The sequence below is a fragment of the Ovis aries genome, chromosome 3 (assembly GCF_016772045.2).
Source record: "Ovis aries strain OAR_USU_Benz2616 breed Rambouillet chromosome 3, ARS-UI_Ramb_v3.0, whole genome shotgun sequence".
NCBI classification, from domain to species: Eukaryota; Metazoa; Chordata; class Mammalia; order Artiodactyla; family Bovidae; genus Ovis; species Ovis aries.
In genome coordinates, this window is record NC_056056.1 from 204,775,364 (window position 1) to 204,797,133 (window position 21,770).

Here is a 21,770-nt window from a genome sequence, read left to right on the forward strand (position 1 = left end):
TACATATAGCTGATTTGACTTGTTGTACAGAAGAAACTAACACAATATTGTAAAGAATTATATTGTAATAAAAACGTTATTAAATACCACCTAGTAGATTCCTTAAGTCTTCCGACAGACTACATTTGTGTGGAAGGTATTCCTGATGCTGCTGAAGAGGATGAGGCTTCCAAAGTTAGCTGCCTCACTCACTCTTGCTACAGAGAAAGTCTCAAGTATGAACTGCAGTCAGCTCTTACCATCCATACCACTGGATGATATCACTGCACCGAGAGCATTGAAATCATATGTATTCACCCCTAGAATACATGTTCAAAGTCAATTTACTGTCTTAATTATACTTTACCAATAAGAATGCTATTTAGTTGCAAAACAAATGGTTATCAAATGCATTTCTGTTCAATGATACATTTCAGGATTGGAGAATTTGACATAGAAGGTGTAAATTGAGATGTACCAAAGCCAAGTAGAGTAATTACATCCGTGAGCCTTGAAGTTCATGGCACACAAGTGTGCCTAAAAACTAAGCTTTGCCTTTATGAGAAAGTCCTCATGCATGGAGAATTTCTAGAACACTTTTCTTGTTGTCTTTATTTATGTCAGAAACCTCCTCCCCAAAAGCAAACCATTAGATCCTAGCAAAGAAAAATAAGTCAAAGACAAACCTACAAGGACAAAAAATTGAAATTTTCATATGTGCTACCATTATTTAAAGGAGATAAGACAGTTTTGCTTTGGAGGCAATGGGGGGAGGAAACATAAACCATGGAAAAGTGCTTTTGAAAAGACTTCAAACCATATAGCTGACACAGAAGTGGGTTTTGGTTATTACTATACATTTCTAAGAATTTTAAAGCATCGGACATAGGGGTCCTTTGATGCACAGATAAATGTGGTTGATAAAAAAAACAAAACAACACTTTTATTCCTGTCTAACACATACTTCTAGGGTTAAATGGTGCATTGAAGTATTCATTGAATTAAACAAATCATAATTTATAAATACATGCTCTGACAATTTTGGCTATAACTAGAACAGATGATTTTTTACTTTGATGCCTTAAAAGGACTACATTCAACCCCACTCAACATTTTGAGCCTGTCGCTTTGTTTCTTTCTTGATTTCTATTTATTATTTAAACAGAAAATCTGCTTCTTTAGATAATTTAAAAAGAAGACAAGAAATAATTCAAAATCTATTATATATTTATGTATTTATATTACTGCAATCTGTCAAGCAATGTGGTTATCAAAATGTTTGTTAAAGATATAAGTTGCTTATGCACATTTTGACATATACTTATTTTTACAGTTTTTATCTCATATATATATATATTTTAGGGATTTACCTTCATTCTTTAAAAAGAAAAATGTATGAATCATGTCAGGTAGAACATGGGTATTTCCCCTTTTGTTTTTATTAATATAACCTTTTATTTTTTTGTTAACCATTTTCTAATCTCATGAGATCCTGAGATGACCATTTTATTTCCGATTTATGGTAACTGCTAAAGTTCAGATTTGAACTGATCTACAGATGTCCTCAAAATTTGGGGCTTTAGTTCTTTGTGACTCTTGTCTGACAGAGTGTGGAGTAAATGAGATACTGACACCAGTGGAAACTTTCTTTGTGGGAATATTGAAGGCCGTTTGATCATTGGCTACTTTTTCTCTGACATTGTCTCTCTAAGGCCAGTCATACATTTTAACAAGGACCTCCTAGACTCAAAGCAGAAGTGAAAGGCCAGCAGAGTGAGCTCATCCCAGCTGTGCTCCTGACCAAGCTTGTCCTCCTGTTGGTGAAATCTCAAGGCATAAACACAGGTACTCTTGGGCACTGTGGGTGTGCCTTTGCTGTCACGCTGTTGAACAAAGAAGGATAAAGCAGGTAAAGGAGAATTTGCTAGTGCGAGACCATGTAGAAAGTTACAAGGATTTTGTATCATTGCAAGAAAGAATTCACTTTGGGGTCCATGTTAATTAATATCTAATGTTAACCCTGTTTGACCCTATGGGTCAAAATATTTAATATGCAGAATATGAATTTTAAATATACTCAAATGTTTTGGGGAATATTTAACTCTTTTTTAGGTAATATAAATTTGTGGGTTCTTTTCTCTCACCTCTAGGGGTGGCAGCCAACTGGTTAGCAACTAATTATGCAAAGCTTGAACTCCCTTGTCTTAAATGCAATAGAGAAAGTTCAAGTGTTTGGATAATATGATTATTTTTCCATTAAAATATACCCAGGTTTATATAACAAATGTATTTTCTTGTTATTTGGATAAACAGTTATTGAATTATAAAGTAACTAAATAAAAATCAGTGAGCTAGGAAAATATGTCCTTGAAAAAGGATTTACTTTGTAATTTGTCACTGTGGTAGAAAGAATATTTATTGAAAAATAATTGGTAGTATATTCATACATCTTATCATAATTTGATGATTGTTCAAATCGTTTCCTCAAATTATAAAGAAATTAAAAGGTGAAATACTATAATATTAATATTTTAAGAACCAAGAATAAAATCTATTTAGGAAGACTGGTTATCTGGTTCTTTCTATCGAGTTACCAAAAACATTAGTTTTTGAAAAATGTTTTTCCTCTTTAGTCATTATTTATTTAAATTTCTAGGGAAATATGTATTTTTTGTGGAAGTGTTTATATAAACTAAGTGTAGGAAAAGGATCATATTTTTGTAATTTTAGAAGCAATTGATATAATGCACATATTTGAACTAAATAGGTATTACATATGAAATATATACTTTGGTATGTACTTATATATATTTATTCATTTGAACTAAATACTTTTGTTTATAACAAACTGTGGAAGAATCTTGAAGAGATGGAAATACCAGATCACCTTACCCTCCTCCTGAGAAACCTGTATACAGGTCAAGAAGCAACAGTTAGAATCGGATATGGAACAATTGACTGATTCCAAATTGGGAAAGGAGTACGTCAAGACTGTATATTGTCACCCTACTTATTTAACTTCTATGCAGAGTACATCATGTGAAATGTCAGGCTGGATGAAGCACAAGCTGGAATCAAGACTTTGGGGAGAAATCTCAATAACCTCATATATGCAGATGACAGCATCCTTATGGCAGAAAGAAAAGAGGAACTAAAGAGCTTCTTGATACAGGTGAAAAAGGAGAGTAAAAAAAAAACTGGTTTAAAACTCAACATTCAAAAAATGAAGATCATGGCATCTGGTCCCATCACTTCATGGCAAATAGATGGGGAAACAATTGAAATAGTGACAGACTTTCTTTTCCAAAATCACTGCAGCCCTGAAATTAAAAGATGCTTGCTCCTAGACAGCATATTAAAAGCGGAGACATTACTTTGCTGAAAAAGGTCCTTCTAGTCAAAGCTACAGTTTTGCTAGTAGTCATATATGGATGTGAGAGTTGGACCATAAAGAAAGCTGAGTGCTGAAGAATTGATGCTTTTGAACTGTGGTGTTAGAATTACAAATTATGCCTCAGTTGTTTGATGTTACTTCCTAAAATGCTTTTTCTTGAATCCTCCCACAATTTCTGCCTTTTTCTCAAACTGAGAAGATTGTCAAATTTGAGTGTGTGTGTGTCTGTCCTAAAGGGGGATTACCTATTCAGTTTCAGACTATGGTTACCATTTGGGCATGATACAGGTACTAACTGACCAAATACAAATTTGCAAGAGAAGCTATAATTCTAGATAGTTATATAAGAATGAAATATACCATTTCCTAAATTGTTGCAATTAATTCATTTATTTTAAAAACAGTAAAAACTTAACATAACATGCTCATGAACTGTAATGGCCTGTTAATTAATCATGTAGAGACCATTGTAAGTCATCACAAAGAAAATTTAGAAGTATCTTTTTCTGATATTTTCAGATCAATAGTTACTTGGCATCACTTATTTCAGATTATCATGCTGATCATTCATTTAGCTCTTTCTATTATTTCATGATAAATATTGCCATTTTTCAATGCTATTAAAATGCCTTATTCAATGCTGCAAAGGATTCTTGCTGTGTTCTTTGCCTCCAGCCCTCAGAAATGAGCCAGGAGAAAGTGGTATACATGGAGCCAAAATTCCTGTATTCAAAGAAAAAGAAGGACAAAAGATATCGGAGTTACAAAAGGAAGGGTAAAATTTCTTTTTCATTTGTTTTCTTGTTTTCTGAAAATATTATGATGTTAAGTAAGAAAAAATGAAGTCATAATTGTGCCCACACATATTTGATATTACATGCCTAGTTCCTTATATACTGAGATGTACATATGTGCTAAGTTGCTTCAGTCATGTCTGACTCTTTGAGACCATATGGACTGTTGCCTGCGAGGCTCCTCTGTCCATGGGATTCTCCAAGCAAGAATCCTGAAGTGGGTTGCCATGTCCTCCTCCAGGGGATCTTTCCCATCCAGGAATCGAAACTGCATCTCGTGCAGCTCCTGCCTTGCAGGTAGATTCTTTACCACTGAGCCACCAGCGAAACCCTTATATGTTGCTTTTCAGTCACTCAGTCATGTCTGATTCTTTGTGACTCCATGGGCTGCAGCATGCCAGGCTTCCCTGTCCTTCGCTGTCTCCTTGAGTTTTCTCATGTCCATTGAGTTGGTGATGCCATGCAACCATCTCATCCTCTGTTGTCCCCTTCTCCCACCTTCAATCTTTCCCAGCATCAGGGTCTTTTCTAATGAGCCAGCTGTTCTTATTAGGTGACCAAAGTATTGTAGTTTCAGCTTCAGCATCATTCCTTCCAATGAATGTTCAGGGTTGATTTCCTTTAGGATTGGTAGATTTGATCTCCTTGCATTCCAAGGGACTCTCAACAGTTTTTTCGAGTGCTTATATACTGAGGGATAGAAAAAACATAATAGTAATGAAATTTGTGGTCACAGTAATTATAGGTATTAATTTTAAACTCCAGAACAAATTTCCATTTTGTTCCAATTCTGTTTTTTAATGCTTGATGCTTTATGTATATATATATTTACATATATTTTGCTTTTTGATTTTGTACAGAATCTCCATGGCATATCATTGCAATAATCCTGGGAACTGTATGCTTGTTTCTCCTACTGGCAATCACAGTCTTAGGATATATGTGTGAGTACCATATATATACATTTCTTACGAGTGAAAAGAGTCAGGATGAAAAATGAGATACTATAACTAATGAACTTCTGTTGATATAAAGTTGTATAGAAACCATTAGTGATCATGGATGGTGTTGATGATAATATTGAAGATGATGATTTTATTATTTTGCTGTCACTGAGTGTTCATGACACACAGAATAGTGTGATAAGTGTAATGGCACAAAAATCTTGCTGATTATACAGTGTTGTTTACATACACAGTGGAAATTACTTTTCAAGTAGGATGAGGTTTTCCATATGACCAAAGAGTTGGGAAAATATTTATTTGAATATTACATTCATTATTATATGCACTAAGCATACTGTTATATATTTGAAAATAATAATGTTTAAATTACAAAGGAAAATAAATGATTTATTTTCTATATGACTAATGTTATCAATTTTACATAGTTCATGTAAATTTTCAAAAATTCTTATACAATGCTTGTTTCCAACATCTTTTCCTCATGATTATTAATTTTTTGTTTCATTCATTCAACAAAAAATTTTGAGGAACTCTTATGGATCAGGAACTATGTATGGCATCAAAGATACAAAAATTAAAGGGAAAGTCATTTTTCAATGAGCTCAGTTTCAAGGAAAATATTTTTTAAAAAAGAACCAGTGCTTACAATAAAATATTATTAGTATAAGGACAATGGCATGAAGATATCAGATGAATGGCATATAGCATGCTGAGGTCAAGAAAGCTCTACTGTAGGATTTAATAACTGATAAAAAGGATAATTAGGAGGCTCAGGGTAGAGAAGGCTCATTCAGATAAAGGATAACATGAAAAATGGACAGATGTACATGCTGGGAACATTCAGGTTTGGACCAAAAAAAAGTGGCTAGCAGTAAGTTTGGCTAGGTGTGTAACTTCATGGAAATCTTTTGTACCGTGTTGTGTGCATGCATGCTAAGTCACTTCAGTCGTGCCAGACTCTTTGTGACCCTGTTGACTGTAACCTGCCAGGATCCTTTGTCCATGGGATTCTCCAGGCAAGAATACTGGAGTGGGTTGCCATACCATCCTCCAAGGGATCTTTCTGACCCAGAAATCGAACCCACATCTCTTATATCTCCTGCATTGCAGGCAGATTCTTTACCCACTGAACCACCTGGGAAGCCCTAAAAACAAAGGAAACAATTGAAGTATTTTACATTAAGGAAAACCATAACTCATATTACATGAGCAGATCTGGATTCTGGAAAGTTCAGTCAAGGTAGACTGGAAAGATCAGATAGGGGATTATATCCAGATGAGGAATGAAATGTTGCGTGCCATGTCAGTAAACAAAGGATGTCACGATCATCAGTGATTGTAGGCCTCAGGGGTGGTAAGCTGGTGAGCCCTGAGGGAACTCAGGAAGCAAAACAACACCTGTGATTTAGCAGCCATCAGACTGTAGCCACTCCATACTATGAGCCCCAAGGACACTCAGTATATGAAAACACAGCATACTGGCCCCAGATAGCTGAGATGCATATCAAAGGAGTGATATCTGTGAGCCCAGACTCTTGTATATTCCTGTACAAAGAAAAACACCAAATTTCTTAACTTGAAATATCTAGTTTCCTTTATTGTTTAGATAACAATAATCTTTTGAAGTTTAGACTACCTGCCTTTTGTTGCCAAACTCCTATATAACCTATCTCTTCCTCCCACCCTCACCTCTTCAAAGTCGTTCTTTCAGAGTTACTTGAGGCACTTCCTTCCCAGGGTTTGAAGTCCGAAAAACTCCCACTAAATATAACATAACTCTCAACTTTTAAGTTGTGAATATATATATTTAGTTGACACAGACTAGGGGTGAGAATTTCAGACTTGTTCAGTGGGAAGCACAAATTTTTTCTGCAATGGATTGATGGATACCTGTGTGTTTATAAAAACGGAGCCAAGAAAGTAAGGAGAACTTAGGCTTGATGGTGATTGTTTCTATGTGAAGTACTGATAGCAGATGAAGCCATCTTTTGAGAGAGAGTCAGGAGGGGTCATAGATAATTAGGAAAAGACAGAATAGCTATTGAATTAGGGAAAGAATGTGACTCAATAAACACATTGGGTAGTATTGAAGAGCATAATGATGATGAGAATTGTAAATGTTGAGCAGCACTAATTTGTATCTGAACAGTTTTGTGACATTTTTGTCATTGGACTTTGAAAAGTTTGTGGGAAGGCAATGTGATGAGATGAGTGATACATGTCTATCAGAGTTGGCTATTTTCAGATGTGCCTAAAGACTATTCTGCAAATTGTTGGAAGTCTTGCCCAAATTAGTTCTCTACTGTGTGACCTCCAGTTCAGTTCAGTCACTCAGTCGTGTCCAAATCTTTGTGACCCCTTGAACCACAGCACTCCAGGCCTCCCTGTCCATCACCAACTCCTGGAGTCCACCCAAACACATGTCCATTGAGTTGGTGATGCCATACAACCATCTCATCCTCCGTCGTCCCCTTCTCCTCCTGCCCTCAATCTTTCCCAGCATCAGGGTCTTCTCAAATGAGTCAGCTCTTCGCATCAGGTGGCCAAAGTATTGGAGTTTCAGCTTCAACACCAGTCCTACCAATGAACACCAATGATCTCCTATAGGATGGATTGGTTGGATCTCCTTGCAGTCCAAGGGACTCTCAAGAGTCTTCTCCAGCACCACCATTCAAAAGCATCAATTCTTTTGTTCTCAGCTTTCTTTATAGTCCAAATCTCACATCCATACATGACCACTGGAAAAACCATAGCCTTGACTAGATGGACCTTTGTTGACAAAGCAGTGTCTCTGCTTTTTAATATACTGTCTAGGTTGGTCATAACTTTCCTTCCAAGGATAAGTGTCTTTTAATTTAATGGTTGTAATCACCGTCTGCAGTGATTTTGGAGCCCCCAAAAATAAAGTCAGCTACTGTTTCCACTGTTTTCCCATCTTCCTGCCATGAAATGATGGGACCGGATGCCATGATCTTCGTTTTCTGAATGTTGAGCTTTAAGTCAACTTTTTCACTCTCTTCTTTCACTTTCATCAAGAGGCTTTTTAGTTCCTCTTCACTTTGTGCCATAAGGATGGTGTCATCTGTATATGTGAGGTATATTCCTCCCAGCAATCTTGATTCCAGCTTGTGCTTCCTCCGGCCCAGCATTTTTCATGATGTACTCTGCACAGAAGTTAAATAAACAGGGTGACAATATACAGCCTTGACGTACTCCTTTTCTTATTTGGAACCAGTCTGTTGTTCCATGTCCAGTTTAACTGTTGCTTCCTGTGTGGGCTTAGATAGACAAAAAGGAAAGGGAGGTGGGTGTCTACTAATCACAAGAAATCGCAGTATTTAGAAACTAGAAGTCTTGGTGTGTCTTTTAAATTCAGGTCCAAAATATAAACATTGGAATGGATTAATGAGTCGGAGCAACAGTGATATTTATTGTAACCAAGAACATTAAGAGACTGTGCAATTAATGTTTCTAGAGCTTTTTTACAAGTAGACATTGCATTTGGCTGAATGGTGATGAGTGTTAGCACAGTTTGAAACAAAGATTCTCAATTTTGTAACAAATTCTCCAGTGTTTTGAAAAATGTTCCTACACTTGCTTTTACATTTTTTATGCAAGAATTTTTTGAAAAGATGGCTGTTTTTCAGAGATTTTTAACTCTCTTTTTCGACATTAGAAGTAGCCCTCTGAGTTCTTTTCCCATAGGTGTTCAATGAATCCATTATAAACTTGTGCTTAAAAAAAGCCAAATCCCTTAGGTTACCCTTAAATGAAAATATTCAATGCTAAATCAAATAGTGAATACTAAATGTCACAAATTTCAAAATCTTTATTTGAAGAGTAGATGACATAAAAGCCCTTTATTTACAGTTTATATTCTCTGTTTTATAAATATTGATTACTGCTTTACATACTTAAAATAAGTATAATAATTTATAGCTATATATAAAAATAAATTTTATGTTCTGACACTTTAAAATATTTTAATGTTACATTTTCTCTGATCATACTTTCACTTAGTCAACATTGTTTATTTTGTAATTCAGAATTAAATGATTGTAATAAAATGATCTATTAAAGCCTTTCATTATCTTAATTTTACCATATGGATTGAAGATTTTCAAACAAATTCTAAGTGCAATACACAAGATATGAAAAACACAAGTGAAAGGAATGCTTCTGTACCAGGAGCTGAGGATCACTCAGTTTTACCACTTGGCACAGGTAAGTACTAAATATTTAGGCTGATAGCTGACAGATTTTTTTCATGGAGTTATCCCCTTCTGTACCCTTCCAGTGTTGTTGGTCACTCGCTCAGTCCTGTCCTACTCTTTGTGACCCTAGTACTGCAGCACACCAGGCTTCCCTGTGTTTCACCATTCCCAGAGCATGCTCAAATTCATGTCCATTAAGTTGGTGATGCTATATAACCATCTTATCCTTTGCCACACTCCTCTCATTTCCCAGCATCAGGGTTTTTTCCAATGAGTCATTTCTTTGCATCAGGTGGCTAAAGTGTTGGAACTTCAGCTTCAGCATCAGTCTTTCCAATGATTATTCAGGGTTGATTTCCTTTCGGATTGACTGGTTTGATCTCCTTGCTGCTCAAGGGAATCTCGAGAGTCTTCTCCAGCACCATAATTCAAAGGCCCTTTCAGTATTGTAAAATTTTACACTCAACTTTGTTAGGACCTATAATTATGCTCATTCTTTCCTATCAAATCAATTTTATTAATTATAGTTAATTAAATACAGACTTTCCAAAGTAAGAAGCTATTAGCCCTTTATATTGTTTTGATTATTTTGTGCTTGTGGATGAATTTTTGCCAATACAGATTCCTTGGAATTAATGGTTATGTCATGCTCAGTCTTTCAGTCGTTGTCTGAGTGTATGTGACTCCTGGACTCCACCAGGCTCCTCTGTCCATGGGTTTCTCCCAGCAAGAATACTGGGTTGGGTAGCCATGCCTTTGTCCAGGGGTCTTCCTGACCCAGGGACTGAACCTGGGTTTCCTGCATTGCAGGCAAATTCTTTACCATCTGAGCCACAGAGAAACCTGGAATTAATACTATTTCTAAACACTTACACTGATGGGTTTCTTCCTTCAGGGAGGGCTGCTCCACTTTTCTGTAGTCTATTTGTATTCAAGAAGTCAAGATTTATCAATCTTAACAATGGCCTTGGGTCTGTCAGAGACAGTCTCTGGCTCAACAGTATTCTTACCTACAGAGTTTGGCAGGAGAGCTAAGATAACTTTGGGGATGCAGGAGAGTTCATTCAGTGTGAAGTAAGCAGTGAAATACAGAAAAGTACAGGTCGCTAAATGGTCTTGAGGTTGTGGATGATGGTGGCTTTTATTTTCAAGTTAAAGGCTATGGTACATGTCAAGGAAAGTGGTCCTGCTGTGGAGAAGACTGTTACCATTTTTCAAAAAAAGAGAAAACTTGGACGGAGAGTAAGAAGTCATGCCAAGACCTGGGTGCTAGTCTCATTAAGATTGATGACCGAGAGGAGCAGGTATGTTTACTTTACTACATCTGAATAAGTGCTCTAGAAGTTCGTATGTCTTAAGTTAGGATAATTGTATAGGCTTTTCCTCCAATGTCATTTCATCAGTTTTATTTGAAGCCCTGGTCCATATAGGTGCAGACTTACCTGAAGGGGAGGGGACGCAGGTGTAGCAAAGACTTGGAAGAATTATTTGTTAAACCAAGAGAAATAGCTTTCCTGTGCATGCGGGTGCCATGGGATGCTTTTCAGTCTGTTATATGTGTTGCCTCTTCACAGTTTAGTATACATCAGATTGCTCGGTATTCAGCCGCTAGGGGCTAGGTCAGGGCAAATGAAAAACTGCCTTCGATGATATGAACAGTTTAGAAGAGGTAACATCTCATTGTATTGAGTTCTATTCTTTCACCATCAGTGTTCGGGAAGGAACACATTTGTAGAGAAGGATGAGTTTTTTATTTTCATGATCATAGGAAATATGGAATGAAAATAAAAGTGAATGAAACTAGCTGAAATGATTCTTCAAAAATGAATTTTTACCTCACTTATAATCCTGAGTGACAGAGGAAGCTTCTTTTTCCTAAAGAGAAAATCTAGATCACATTTGCCATCACTTATAAGATTTGAGAAGATAAAGCTTATCTAACAGATTGTGTAGATTTCCTTCTAATGATTCAATTCAGGCATTGAATTTAATTCTTAATATTTAGTCCTGGAAATGTTATTTATATTAGTGTCTTATGAAGTACAGGTTAAAGCCCTATGTTTTCTTGTTTATGGAAGTTATATTGTCATAATAATAATATGAATGAATCAATCTTTACTATCTAAGTAGTGGGATATGAAGCCAAAGAAATACAAATGTCCAGATACAGATTACAAGTTCCTAGATCAATTTAAACCTCAGTTGTAATCAGTTCCCAAGTGATATGAATTTTATTTTACCCCTGAGAGTTTATTTTAATCCATATTTTTCTTGTAATTTCCAATTCTGTTCTCTTCAGTTTTATTCTTGCCATTGAAGTTTCTGGACTTAGAGCTTCAGTGAATCTGCTTATGCTGTTATTTCTGTATTTGCATGAACTATTCTAGTTCCTTTGAAATTTCTGAAAAAACTTTGATGTTGTTTAGAGCAAAAGCCTTGCTTCATACTCTGTTACCTCTTTTGGTGATAGCCTTGCTGTCAGTATTAAAAGCTGTGAACTGTACACTCTGCAAACTCTGGGATGGACTTTGTCCTGGAACAGCATTATTCTCCCACTAACATTTAAGATTTTCTGTCTTCTGCTGTGTTACAGAGCATAAGAATGTAATTAGAACAGTGACTTAAATCCAATGATATTTGAAAAGAGAGACTGGTTTTTGTGCGTTTATGTACCTAACACCTAGCAAAAAATGAAGAACTAATAGACATTTAAGGCTTTTTCCAAGTTCTAGAAATAATAAAGTATATTTTTGGCATGTCTCTACAATACCCATACATTTTTCCTAGGCTTTAAAAATAAACTATTAAAATATTCCTCTTATACAATTTTATTATGGTGTAAAAATATTGACTTGTGTGTTTGTGAGAGAAACAGAGACTGATATGTAACTTTTAGGAAAGAGAATTTACTGCTTCACATTTGTGTCCATTCAAAAATAACTGATGTGAGTAAAATCTACAAACTGGAATAATGATTACAAGTAACTAACAATATTTTATGTCAGAGATGTTTCAGACACTGCCTGCATTATTTCAGTACACAAAATCTCCATAACAGATAATATGATTCCCATTTTATAGACAAAGAGGATGCTTAAGAAAATTTATTTGCTTAAGTTTACATGCAAGTAAATGGGATGACCTATTTTAAAACTTGTAGGTAAGTTTCTTCATTTTCACTCCTGCATACTATTCTGTACTGCAGATATACTTTATTCATAGTCTAGATGATGGGAATTTGGGTCATTTCCAGCTTTTGTTGTTATGAATGGTCCTTCATTAAACATTCTTAAACACATCTCTGCAAGATTTTTCCCTCTGCCCTATGTTTTATCATACATCACCCTAGGATTGGAAGCACTAGGTATGTAAGAATTGAACTTCATATAATATTTCCAAATTATTTTTCAATGTAATTTTAACAGAAGTTTTTCAGTGTGTTTGTTTGTTTAATTTTGGCTTCTTGTGGGATCTTAGCTCCCTGATCAGGGATTGAAGCCAGGCCCCTTGCCATAGAAGAACAGGGTCCTAACCACTGGACTGCCAGGGAAGTCCCTAGCAACAGTTTTAAAGATACCTTTGCTCTCTACCTTCAAACAAGCTTGGTGTTGTTATTCTTAATTTTTCACCAAGTGAATAGCTGTCAATATATCTTTGTACTTTTGATTTGCATCCCCCTGATATCTAGTGAGCTTGTTATATCGCCACATTTATAGCACCTCTGTTTTATTTATTTGAAATACAGGTTCTTAAATTTTGCTTATTTTTCTTATTGAATAACTTTGCTTTCTTATTGATTTTTAGGGATATTTTATTTGTTCATCAAACTAAATCACTACAGACATCTGCAGATTTCAGACTTGTCTTTTTGCATTCTTTAAAGTATCTTATGATGAAGAGAAGTACTAGGTTAGAGCAGTCATGTTTACCTATGTAATCTACTTTACACGGTGATTTTTTTAAAGTCCATCATGTTCATTCTTTTATATATTTCATCCAGACATGAGGAACAGAGTGATTCATTCATGAGGACTTTCCACTTTCATTTCTTTTCTTCACAATGGAGAAATTAGTGCCTACTCTATTTGTCCTAGGAGTATTTAAAAACAAATGTGCCCAGCATCTTATGAGAGTTCCCTGTAGTAAAGTGTATTATTGATATTGTGAATAATGCTAGTGATTCTAATTTTCCCACAGGTCTTCATTCAATCAAAAATAAAATACAATCATTGGATTGGGTTAGAGAAGAGAGGGGTTCATCATCCCTGGAAGTGGCTGGATGGCACAAACGTTTCTAAGAATCTGTAAGATTTTATTTCATAGTCTCCCCACTCCCTTTCATTCTCAGTACCTGATTCATAAATTACAGGTCAAAAATGGAAATGGTCCTTGGGAATTTAGGGAACATCTTTAATTCCAGTCATCTCACTTCTCAGACCAGCAACCAACTGCACATTTCAGGCCCCAGATAATCACATCCAAAAAGCATTATATCTACCCTCATTCTTTGGCAGTAGGAGAATGGTAACAAACCAAAAAGTACCAAGTAATTTATATAGCATATTGCTGCTGCTGCTGCTGCTAAGTCACTTCAGTCGTGTCTGACTCTGTGTGACCCCATAGATGGCAGACCACCAGGCTCCCCCGTCCCTGGGATTCTCCAGGCAAGAACACTGGAGTGGGTTGTTATTTCCTTCTCCAATGCATGAAAGTGAAAAGTGAAAATGAAGTCGCTCAGTCATGTCCGACTCTTAGTGACCCCATGGACTGCAGCTGACCAGGCTCCCCTGCCCATGAGATTTTCCAGGCAAGAGTACTGGAGTGGGGTGCCATCGCCCTCTGCGATATAGCATATTAGAGGATTGTAAATGCTATAATGTGATATGAAGCCCAATACATTTTGTCATAAAAGTGCTATATAAGTACCTTCCTATGATGGAGGTAAAAAGAGACTTCAAGTTTCTTTGTTAGCAACTATAAGAATAATTGCCAGTAATTTTGATGGGGCATATCTGGAATTCAGTTTTAGATTTATGGTGGATAAATATATTAAACATTTAATTACCTGCAGGATGTCACATGAACATTTTGGCACACGATTTCAAGTTCAAATGAGAGGTCTATTCATGCCTCAGTGCAGAGATGGTATTAATACTATGAGGCTGGAAGTGAACATCAGGAAATCTAAGGTCTGGGCCCTTGGACACCCAAATGTTTCAGATTATGTAACTCAAAGACATTACTGAGAAAAGTGGTTAAAAATATGGTTAAGTCAATGAAGAGGGTAGGTTCATTGGGTACCTTAAAAAGAAGGACTACTTGAATAAGCAGAATGTGAAAGGCTGGTGACTTTTCAATGTTAATTTTGTTACTTGATATTAATACTTCTGCTGAGATTCATGAACAGTTGGAGCAAAATTAAAATACATTTTCTTGTATATATTGTAGCCTTGCCCTAAAGTGCAAAGTCCATGTTCCTTAATCTCATTGCTCAGTTTCACAGATTTTTAATACTTTGTTTCATGTGGAAGGCATTAGGCTCAGTGGGGAAAAAAAAATGCACTCACATTTTCTTTCTTCCTTTTCACTGAAGAATAGATGACATACTCTATTGTATTATTAGCTTCAGGTATATGACATAGTGATCTGATGCTTATTTACACCATAAATTGATCATTACAGTAAGATGAGTCCCCCCTCCCCCGAAAAGACTAGTAACCCTCTGTCACCACAAAAATTTATTGCAATATTACTGACTATATATTATATTCCCGGTAACTTACTTATTTTATAATTAGAAGTTTATAACTCTTAAACCCCATCATCCATTTTCCCCAGCTTCCCACTTCTCTCTGCAACCACCAGTTTTTCCTAAGAATCTATGAATCTGACTACGTCTTATGGGGCCCAGTGGCACAATCCACTCTGGTCACTGGAGCCTGGTCCCCCGGGTTTCTCCTGTATGGGCTGCATGTGTCCTCTTGTGGTTGAACTGCAATTGTCGTTGAACTGCGATTGTTGTGGGTGTGCAGGTTGGTGGGTTTGGCCTGCAGGTGGCCAAAGTTTTGGTGCTTCAGCTTCAGCATCAGTTCTTCCAATGCATATCCAGGGTTAATTTCCTGTAAGATTGACTTGTTTGGACTCCTTAGAGTCCAAGGACTCTCGAGAGTCTTCTCTAGCACTACAATTTGAAAGCATCAATTCTTCAGAGCTCAGTCTTCCTTATGGAACAACTCTCACATGCTAACATGACTACTGGAAAAACCAATAACTGTGACTATATGGACTTTGTAAGCAAAGTGTTGTCTCTGTTTTTTAATATACTGTCTAGGTTTGTCATAGCTTTGCTTATCATCAGACAGTTCAGTCTCTCAGTCATGTCCAACTATTAGTGACCCCATCCACTGCAGCACACCAGGCCTCCCTGTCCATCAACAACTCCTGGAGTTTACCCAAACTCATGTCCATTGAGTCGGTGATGACATCCAACCATCTCATCCTCTGTCAATCCCTTCTCCCCCCGCCTTCAATCTTTCCCAGTATCAGGGTCTTTTCAAATGAGTCAGCTCTTCCCATCAGGTAGCCAAAGTACTGGAATTTCAGCTTCAGCATCAGTCCTTCCAATGAATATTCAGGCCTGATTTTCATTAGGATGGGCTGGTTGGATCTCCTTGCAAGGGACTCTTAAGAATCTTCTCCAACACCACAGTTTAAAAGCATCAATTCTTTGGTGCTCAGCTTTCTTTATAGTCCAACTCTCATATCCATACATGACTACTGGAAAAACCATAGCTTTGACTAGACGGACGTTTGTTGGCAAAGTAATGTCTCTGCTTTTTAATATGCTGTCTAAGCTGGTCATAACTTTCCTTCCAAGGAGCAAGTATCTTTTAGTTTCATGGTTGCAATAACCATCTGCAGTGATTTTGGAGCTCCCTAAAATAAAGTCTCTCACTGTCTCCACTGTTTCCCCATCTATTTGCCATGACGTGATGGGACCAGATGCCATGATCTTAGTTTTCTGAATGTTGACTTTTAAGCTAACTTTTTCACTCTCCTCTTTCACTTTCATCAAGAGGCTCTTTAGTTCTTCTTTGCTTTCTGCCATGAGGGTTTTCATCGCATATCTGAGGTTATTGATATTTCTTCCGGCAATCTTGGTTCCAGCTTGTGCTTCTTCCAGCCCAGTGTTTCTCATGATGTACTCTGTATATAAGTTAAATAAACAGGGTGACAATATACAGCCTTGACATACTCCTTTCCTGATTTGGAACCCGTCTATTATTCCATGTCCAGTTCTGTTGCTTCTTCACCAGCATATAGACTTCTCAGGAGGCAGGTCAGGTGGTCTGGTATTCCCATCTCTTTAAGAATTTTCCATAGTTTATTGTGATACACACAATCAAAGGCTTTGGTGTAGTCAATAAAGCAGAAGTAGATGTTTTTCTGGAACTCTCTCTCTTTTTGATTATCCAACGGATGTTGGCAATTTGATCTCTGGTTCCTCTGCCATTTCTAAAGCCAGCTTAACAATCTGGAACTTCATGGCTCACGTACTGTTGAAACCTGGCTTGGAGAATTTTGAGCATTACTTTACTAGCATGTGAGATGAGTGCAATTGTGTGGCAGTTTGAGCATTCTTTGGCATTGTCTTTCTCTGGGATTGGAATGAAAACTGACCTTTTCCAGCCCTGTGGCCACTGCTGAGTTTTCCAAATTTCCTGGCATATTGAGTGCAGCACTTTTACAGAATCATCTCTAATGATTTGAAATAGCTCAACTGGAATTCCATTACCTCCGCTATCTTTTTTCATAGTGATGCTTCCTAAGGCCCACCTGACTTTGCATTCCAGGATGTCTGGCTCTAGGTGAGTGATCACACCATCATGATTATCTGGGTCATGAAGATCTTTTTTGTATAGTTCTTCTGTGTATTCTTGCCACCTCTTCTTAATATTTTCTGCTTCGGTTACTTGTCATAGCAAGCATCTCTTACTTACATAGCTGAAGCCACCATCTGCAGTGATTTTGGAGCCCAAGAAAATAAACTCTATCACTGTTTCCACTTTTCTGTTTCTATTTAGCATAAAGTGATGGGACCGGATGCCATGATCTTAGTATTTTTAAGAACGAGTTTCAAGCCAGCTTTTTTACTCTCTTCTTTCCCCCTCCTCAAGAGGCTCCTTGGTTCCTCTTTACTTTCTGCCATTAGAGTGGTATCATCTGCATTTCTGAAGTTATTGATATTTCTCCTGGCAATCTTGATTCCATCTTGTGATGCGTCCAGCGTGGCATTTCACATGATGTACTCTGTGCATAAGGTAAATAAACTAGGTGACAATATACAGACTTGACATACCCCTTTCCCAATATTGAACCAGTTCATTGTTCCATGTCCACTTCTGGCTGTTGCTTCTTCACCCACACACAGGTTTCTCAGGAGGCAGGTAACATGGTCTGGTACTCCCATTTTTTAAGAATTTTCCAAGGTAAGCTGTGATACACACAGTCAAAGTCTTTAATGTAGTCAATGAGGCAGAACTAGATGCTTTTTAGGAATTCCCTTGCTTTCTCCATTATCCAAAGAATGTTGGCAATTTGATTTCTGGTTCCTCAGCCTCTTTGAAACCCAGCTTGTACATCTGGAAGTTCTTGGTTCATGTACTGCTAAAACCTCGCTTGAAGGATTTGGGGCATAACTTCACCAGCATATGATATAAGTGCAATAATACGGTAGTTCGAGGACTTCTCAGATGGCACTAGTGGTAAAGAACTTGACTGCCATAGCAGGAGACGTAAGAGACACATGTTCGATCCCTGGTTAGGGAAGATCCCCTGGAGGAGGGCCATGAACAGAGGAGCCTGGCGGGCTGTGGTCCATAGGTTTGCAAAGAGTCAAATATGACTGAAGTGACTTAGCAGGCAGCAGACAGTAGTTTGAACATTCTTTGGCATTTCCTTTTTTGGGATTGGAATAAAAACTGACCTTTTTCTTGAAGATATCTCTAGTCTTTTCCTTTCTATTGTTTTTCTCATTTCTTTGCATTGCTCATTTAAGAAGACTTTTTTTTTTTTCTCTGCTTGCTATTCCTTGGAGCTCTGCATTCATTTGGATATATTTCCATTTCACCCTTGCCTTTCACTTGTCTTCTTTCTTCAGATATTTGTAAAGCATCCTCAGACAACCACTTTGCCTTGCTGCATTTCTTTTTCTTGGGAATGGCTTTGGTCACTACCTCCTGTACAGTGTTATTGATTTCCATTCATAGTTCTTCAGGCACTCTATCAGATCTAATCCCTTGAGTTTATTTGTCACCTCTACTGTATAATCATAAGAAATTTGATTTAGGTCATACCTGAATTGCCTAGTGGTTTTCCCTACTATCTCAATTTAAGCCTGAATTTTACAATAAGGAGTTCATGATCTGAGCCACAGTCAGCTCCAAGTCTTGTTTTTGCTGACTATGTAGAGCTTCTCCTTCTTGAGCTGCAGAGAACATAACCAGTCTCAATTCAGTATTGACCATCTGGTGATGTCCATGTGTAGAGTCTTCTCTTGGGTTGTTGGAAAAGGGTGTTTGCTATGACTAGCATGTTCTCTTGATAAAACTCTGTTAGCCTTTGCTATGCTTCATTTTGTACTCCAAGGTCAAACTTGCCTTTTATTCAAGTATTCCTGCCGTGAGTATCCCATGAACCCTTAAAAAAGGCAGAAAAGATATGACACCAGAAGATGAGACCCCAGGTCAGAAGGTGTCCAATATGCTACTGGGGAAGAGCATAGAGAAATTACTAATAGCTCCAGAAAGAATGAAGCAGCTAGGTCAAAGCAGAAATGATGCTCAGTTGCGGATGTATCTGGTGGTGAAAGTAAAGTCTGATGTTGTACAGAACAATGTTGCACAGGAATCTAGAAGGTTAGGTCCATGAGTTAAGGTAAATTGGATGTCGTTAAACAGGAGATGTCAAGATTGAATATCAACATTATAGGAATCAGTGAACTAAAATGGACAGGTATGGGTGAATTTAACTTTTGTGTGTTAATTGCTTAGTCATGTCTGACTCTCTGTGAGCCCATGGACTGTAGCCCACCAGGCTCCTCTCTCCATGGAATTCTCCAGTTAAGAATACTGGAGTGGGTTGCCACTTCCTTCTCCGGGGGAGATTCCTGACCCAGGGATCAATCTCATGTCTCCTGCATTGCAGGCAGATTCTTTACTATCTGAGCTATAGGGAAGTCCTGAATTTAATTTGGCTGACCATTACATCTACTACTGTGGCCAAGGAATGAAGTAGCCCTCAGAGTCAACAAAAGAGTACAGAAAGCAACTTCAAAATGGGTTGCAACCCATTTTGGGTACAAACTCAAAAATGACAGAATGATCTCAGTTTGTTTTGAAGATAAAACATGCAAAAACACAATATTCTAAGTCTATGCCCCAACCACTGATGCCAAAGAAATTGAAGTTGTCCAGTTCTGTAGAGACCTTCAAGATCTTCTAGAAGTAACACCAAGAAAAAGATGTCCTTTTTAACGTAGGGGATTAGAATGCAAAAGTAGGAAGCCTGAGTCATAGGAAACTAGATCTATTTTTATTTCTAATGACAATGAACCAAATAATATTTTTTAAACACTTCTCAAATTTTCAGAAGTCTCAGAAGAATTTTTCAAACTACACATCTAGTTCATGTATATATCCCATTCTATACTATCTTTCTACTTCTTCCTTATCTCTAATATTTTCCTTAGTTTTAGACATAGTCATACTTTATAATTCCATAGGTAAATATCTGTTGCAAGATAAATATTCCATTGAAATAATTACACCCATATGTTTTAAATTTGTGATAATTAAATTTTGCTAAAGAATAACTTTCTAAAATAAATATATTTTCTGATGCAGGGATTTCCAGAATTCAAATGGAAAATGTGGATGCCTCAAGTCAAGACATATTATTCCTGATATTTGTACTAAGCAGTTTCATTATATTTGTGAAAAAACATTTACTTGCCTTAATAATTAAAGGAATTACTTTGATCAATGTCTTAATACATTCACCCTTTAATAGATGTTAGGGAACAAACTTTAATTATTCACTAACTTAAATTACAAACTTAAATTACTCAATTACATATGATTTAAAAAGGATTATGGTATCTCATCATCTGTGAGAAAAGACAAATAAGTTTTATATATAGAAAATGATAAATCTAAAATTTGTTTATTTTTTTAAATTTCAAGGATCAGTGAATCAGAGAACATGAAACAAATTCATTGAACTGAATAATGTTTTTATATTTATTTTCTTAATCATTTAATTGAATTTATTTGACTAGATAATTAACACATTCAGATTGCTCAGACTATGAGAAATGAAATAATGAGCAAAGTCTCTTTCCTATTCACCTAGTTTCCTTGTTAGAGGTGAATACATAACTAGTTTCCTGGATAACTATAAATAATGGTTCTGTTTCTTTATATTTTGATGTAAAAAGTATCTTGCAGATTGTTCCATATCAGTACTTTAAGAGCTGTCTCATTTTTTGTAAAAGATTGCAAGTATTGCACCAAATCCCTGGAGAAGGAAATAGCAACTCCAGTACTCTTGCTTGGAAAATCCCATGGACAGAGGGATCCCCAGAGCCTGGTAGGCTACAGTTCACAGGGTTGCAAAGAGTCAGACATGCCTGAGCGACTTCACTTTCATTTTTTCATTGCACTAAATGGATGTGCCAAAATTTATTAAACCAGTTTATTTCAATGAGTATTTAGGTTTTCCCCAGAGTTTTGTAATTATAGAAAAACTTTACAGTAAAAAGAACTTAATATATTGTGTTATTTTCTATACATCTTACCTATATGGGAAATATCCATGAATGTAATTTCTGTGTCAACAGATGTATATATTACATTTTAATTGATATTTATTGTTTAAATAGAGATTATACACCTGTTGTATCCAAATAGCAATGTTCAAGGGTGACACTTTCTCACATCTTTGCCATAAAAGCATGTTAGCAATCTTTTTGATTTTACCAATAAAATATTTACCAAAAAACTTTTGTTTTGTGTCAATTTAATCACAATTCTTTATTACCTGAGCATCTCTTGATAGCATTTATTTTATTTAAACTATTTGTTCACATCTTTGTCGATTAATATCACAAACAATTCTGAGCAAAAGAAAGCAGACACATAATAGTTTATCCTATAAAATTCCACTTATTTGTATAGAGTGAAATGAGATAAATCAAAACTCTGATATTAGAAATTTAGGACAAGAATTATACAGTGTGAACTAGCTCCCAGAAAGAATAGCAATTGATAATAAATATTAGTTACCATGATGAAGAATTATTCTTGGAAATAATGTCCAAGGGGCATTTCTCAGTTGATGATAATGTTGTTTAATAATCTGAAGG

General features: G+C 36.4%; 1 protein-coding gene across 3 annotated transcripts; it reads left to right on the top strand.

Moving 5' to 3' along the window:
* Window positions 1–1,727: 1,727 nt before the first annotated feature.
* Window positions 1,728–21,395, top strand: LOC121819204 (C-type lectin domain family 7 member A-like). Of its 3 annotated transcripts, none has more exons than XM_042247531.1 (7): window positions 1,728–1,888; window positions 4,049–4,148; window positions 5,028–5,111; window positions 9,249–9,356; window positions 10,499–10,650; window positions 13,544–13,650; window positions 20,251–21,395. In XM_042247531.1, exons 2-7 carry the CDS (start codon window positions 4,058–4,060, stop codon window positions 20,369–20,371), a joined length of 663 nt encoding a protein of 220 aa, XP_042103465.1. In that variant the 5' UTR covers window positions 1,728–1,888; window positions 4,049–4,057; the 3' UTR covers window positions 20,372–21,395. The 3 variants fall into 3 exon arrangements, with proteins under 3 accessions (XP_042103465.1, XP_042103466.1, XP_060269403.1); XM_042247532.1 differs by having other exon boundaries at window positions 1,728–1,824; XM_060413420.1 differs by lacking the exon at window positions 1,728–1,888 and adding an exon at window positions 2,841–3,151.
* Window positions 21,396–21,770: the final 375 nt, after the last annotated feature.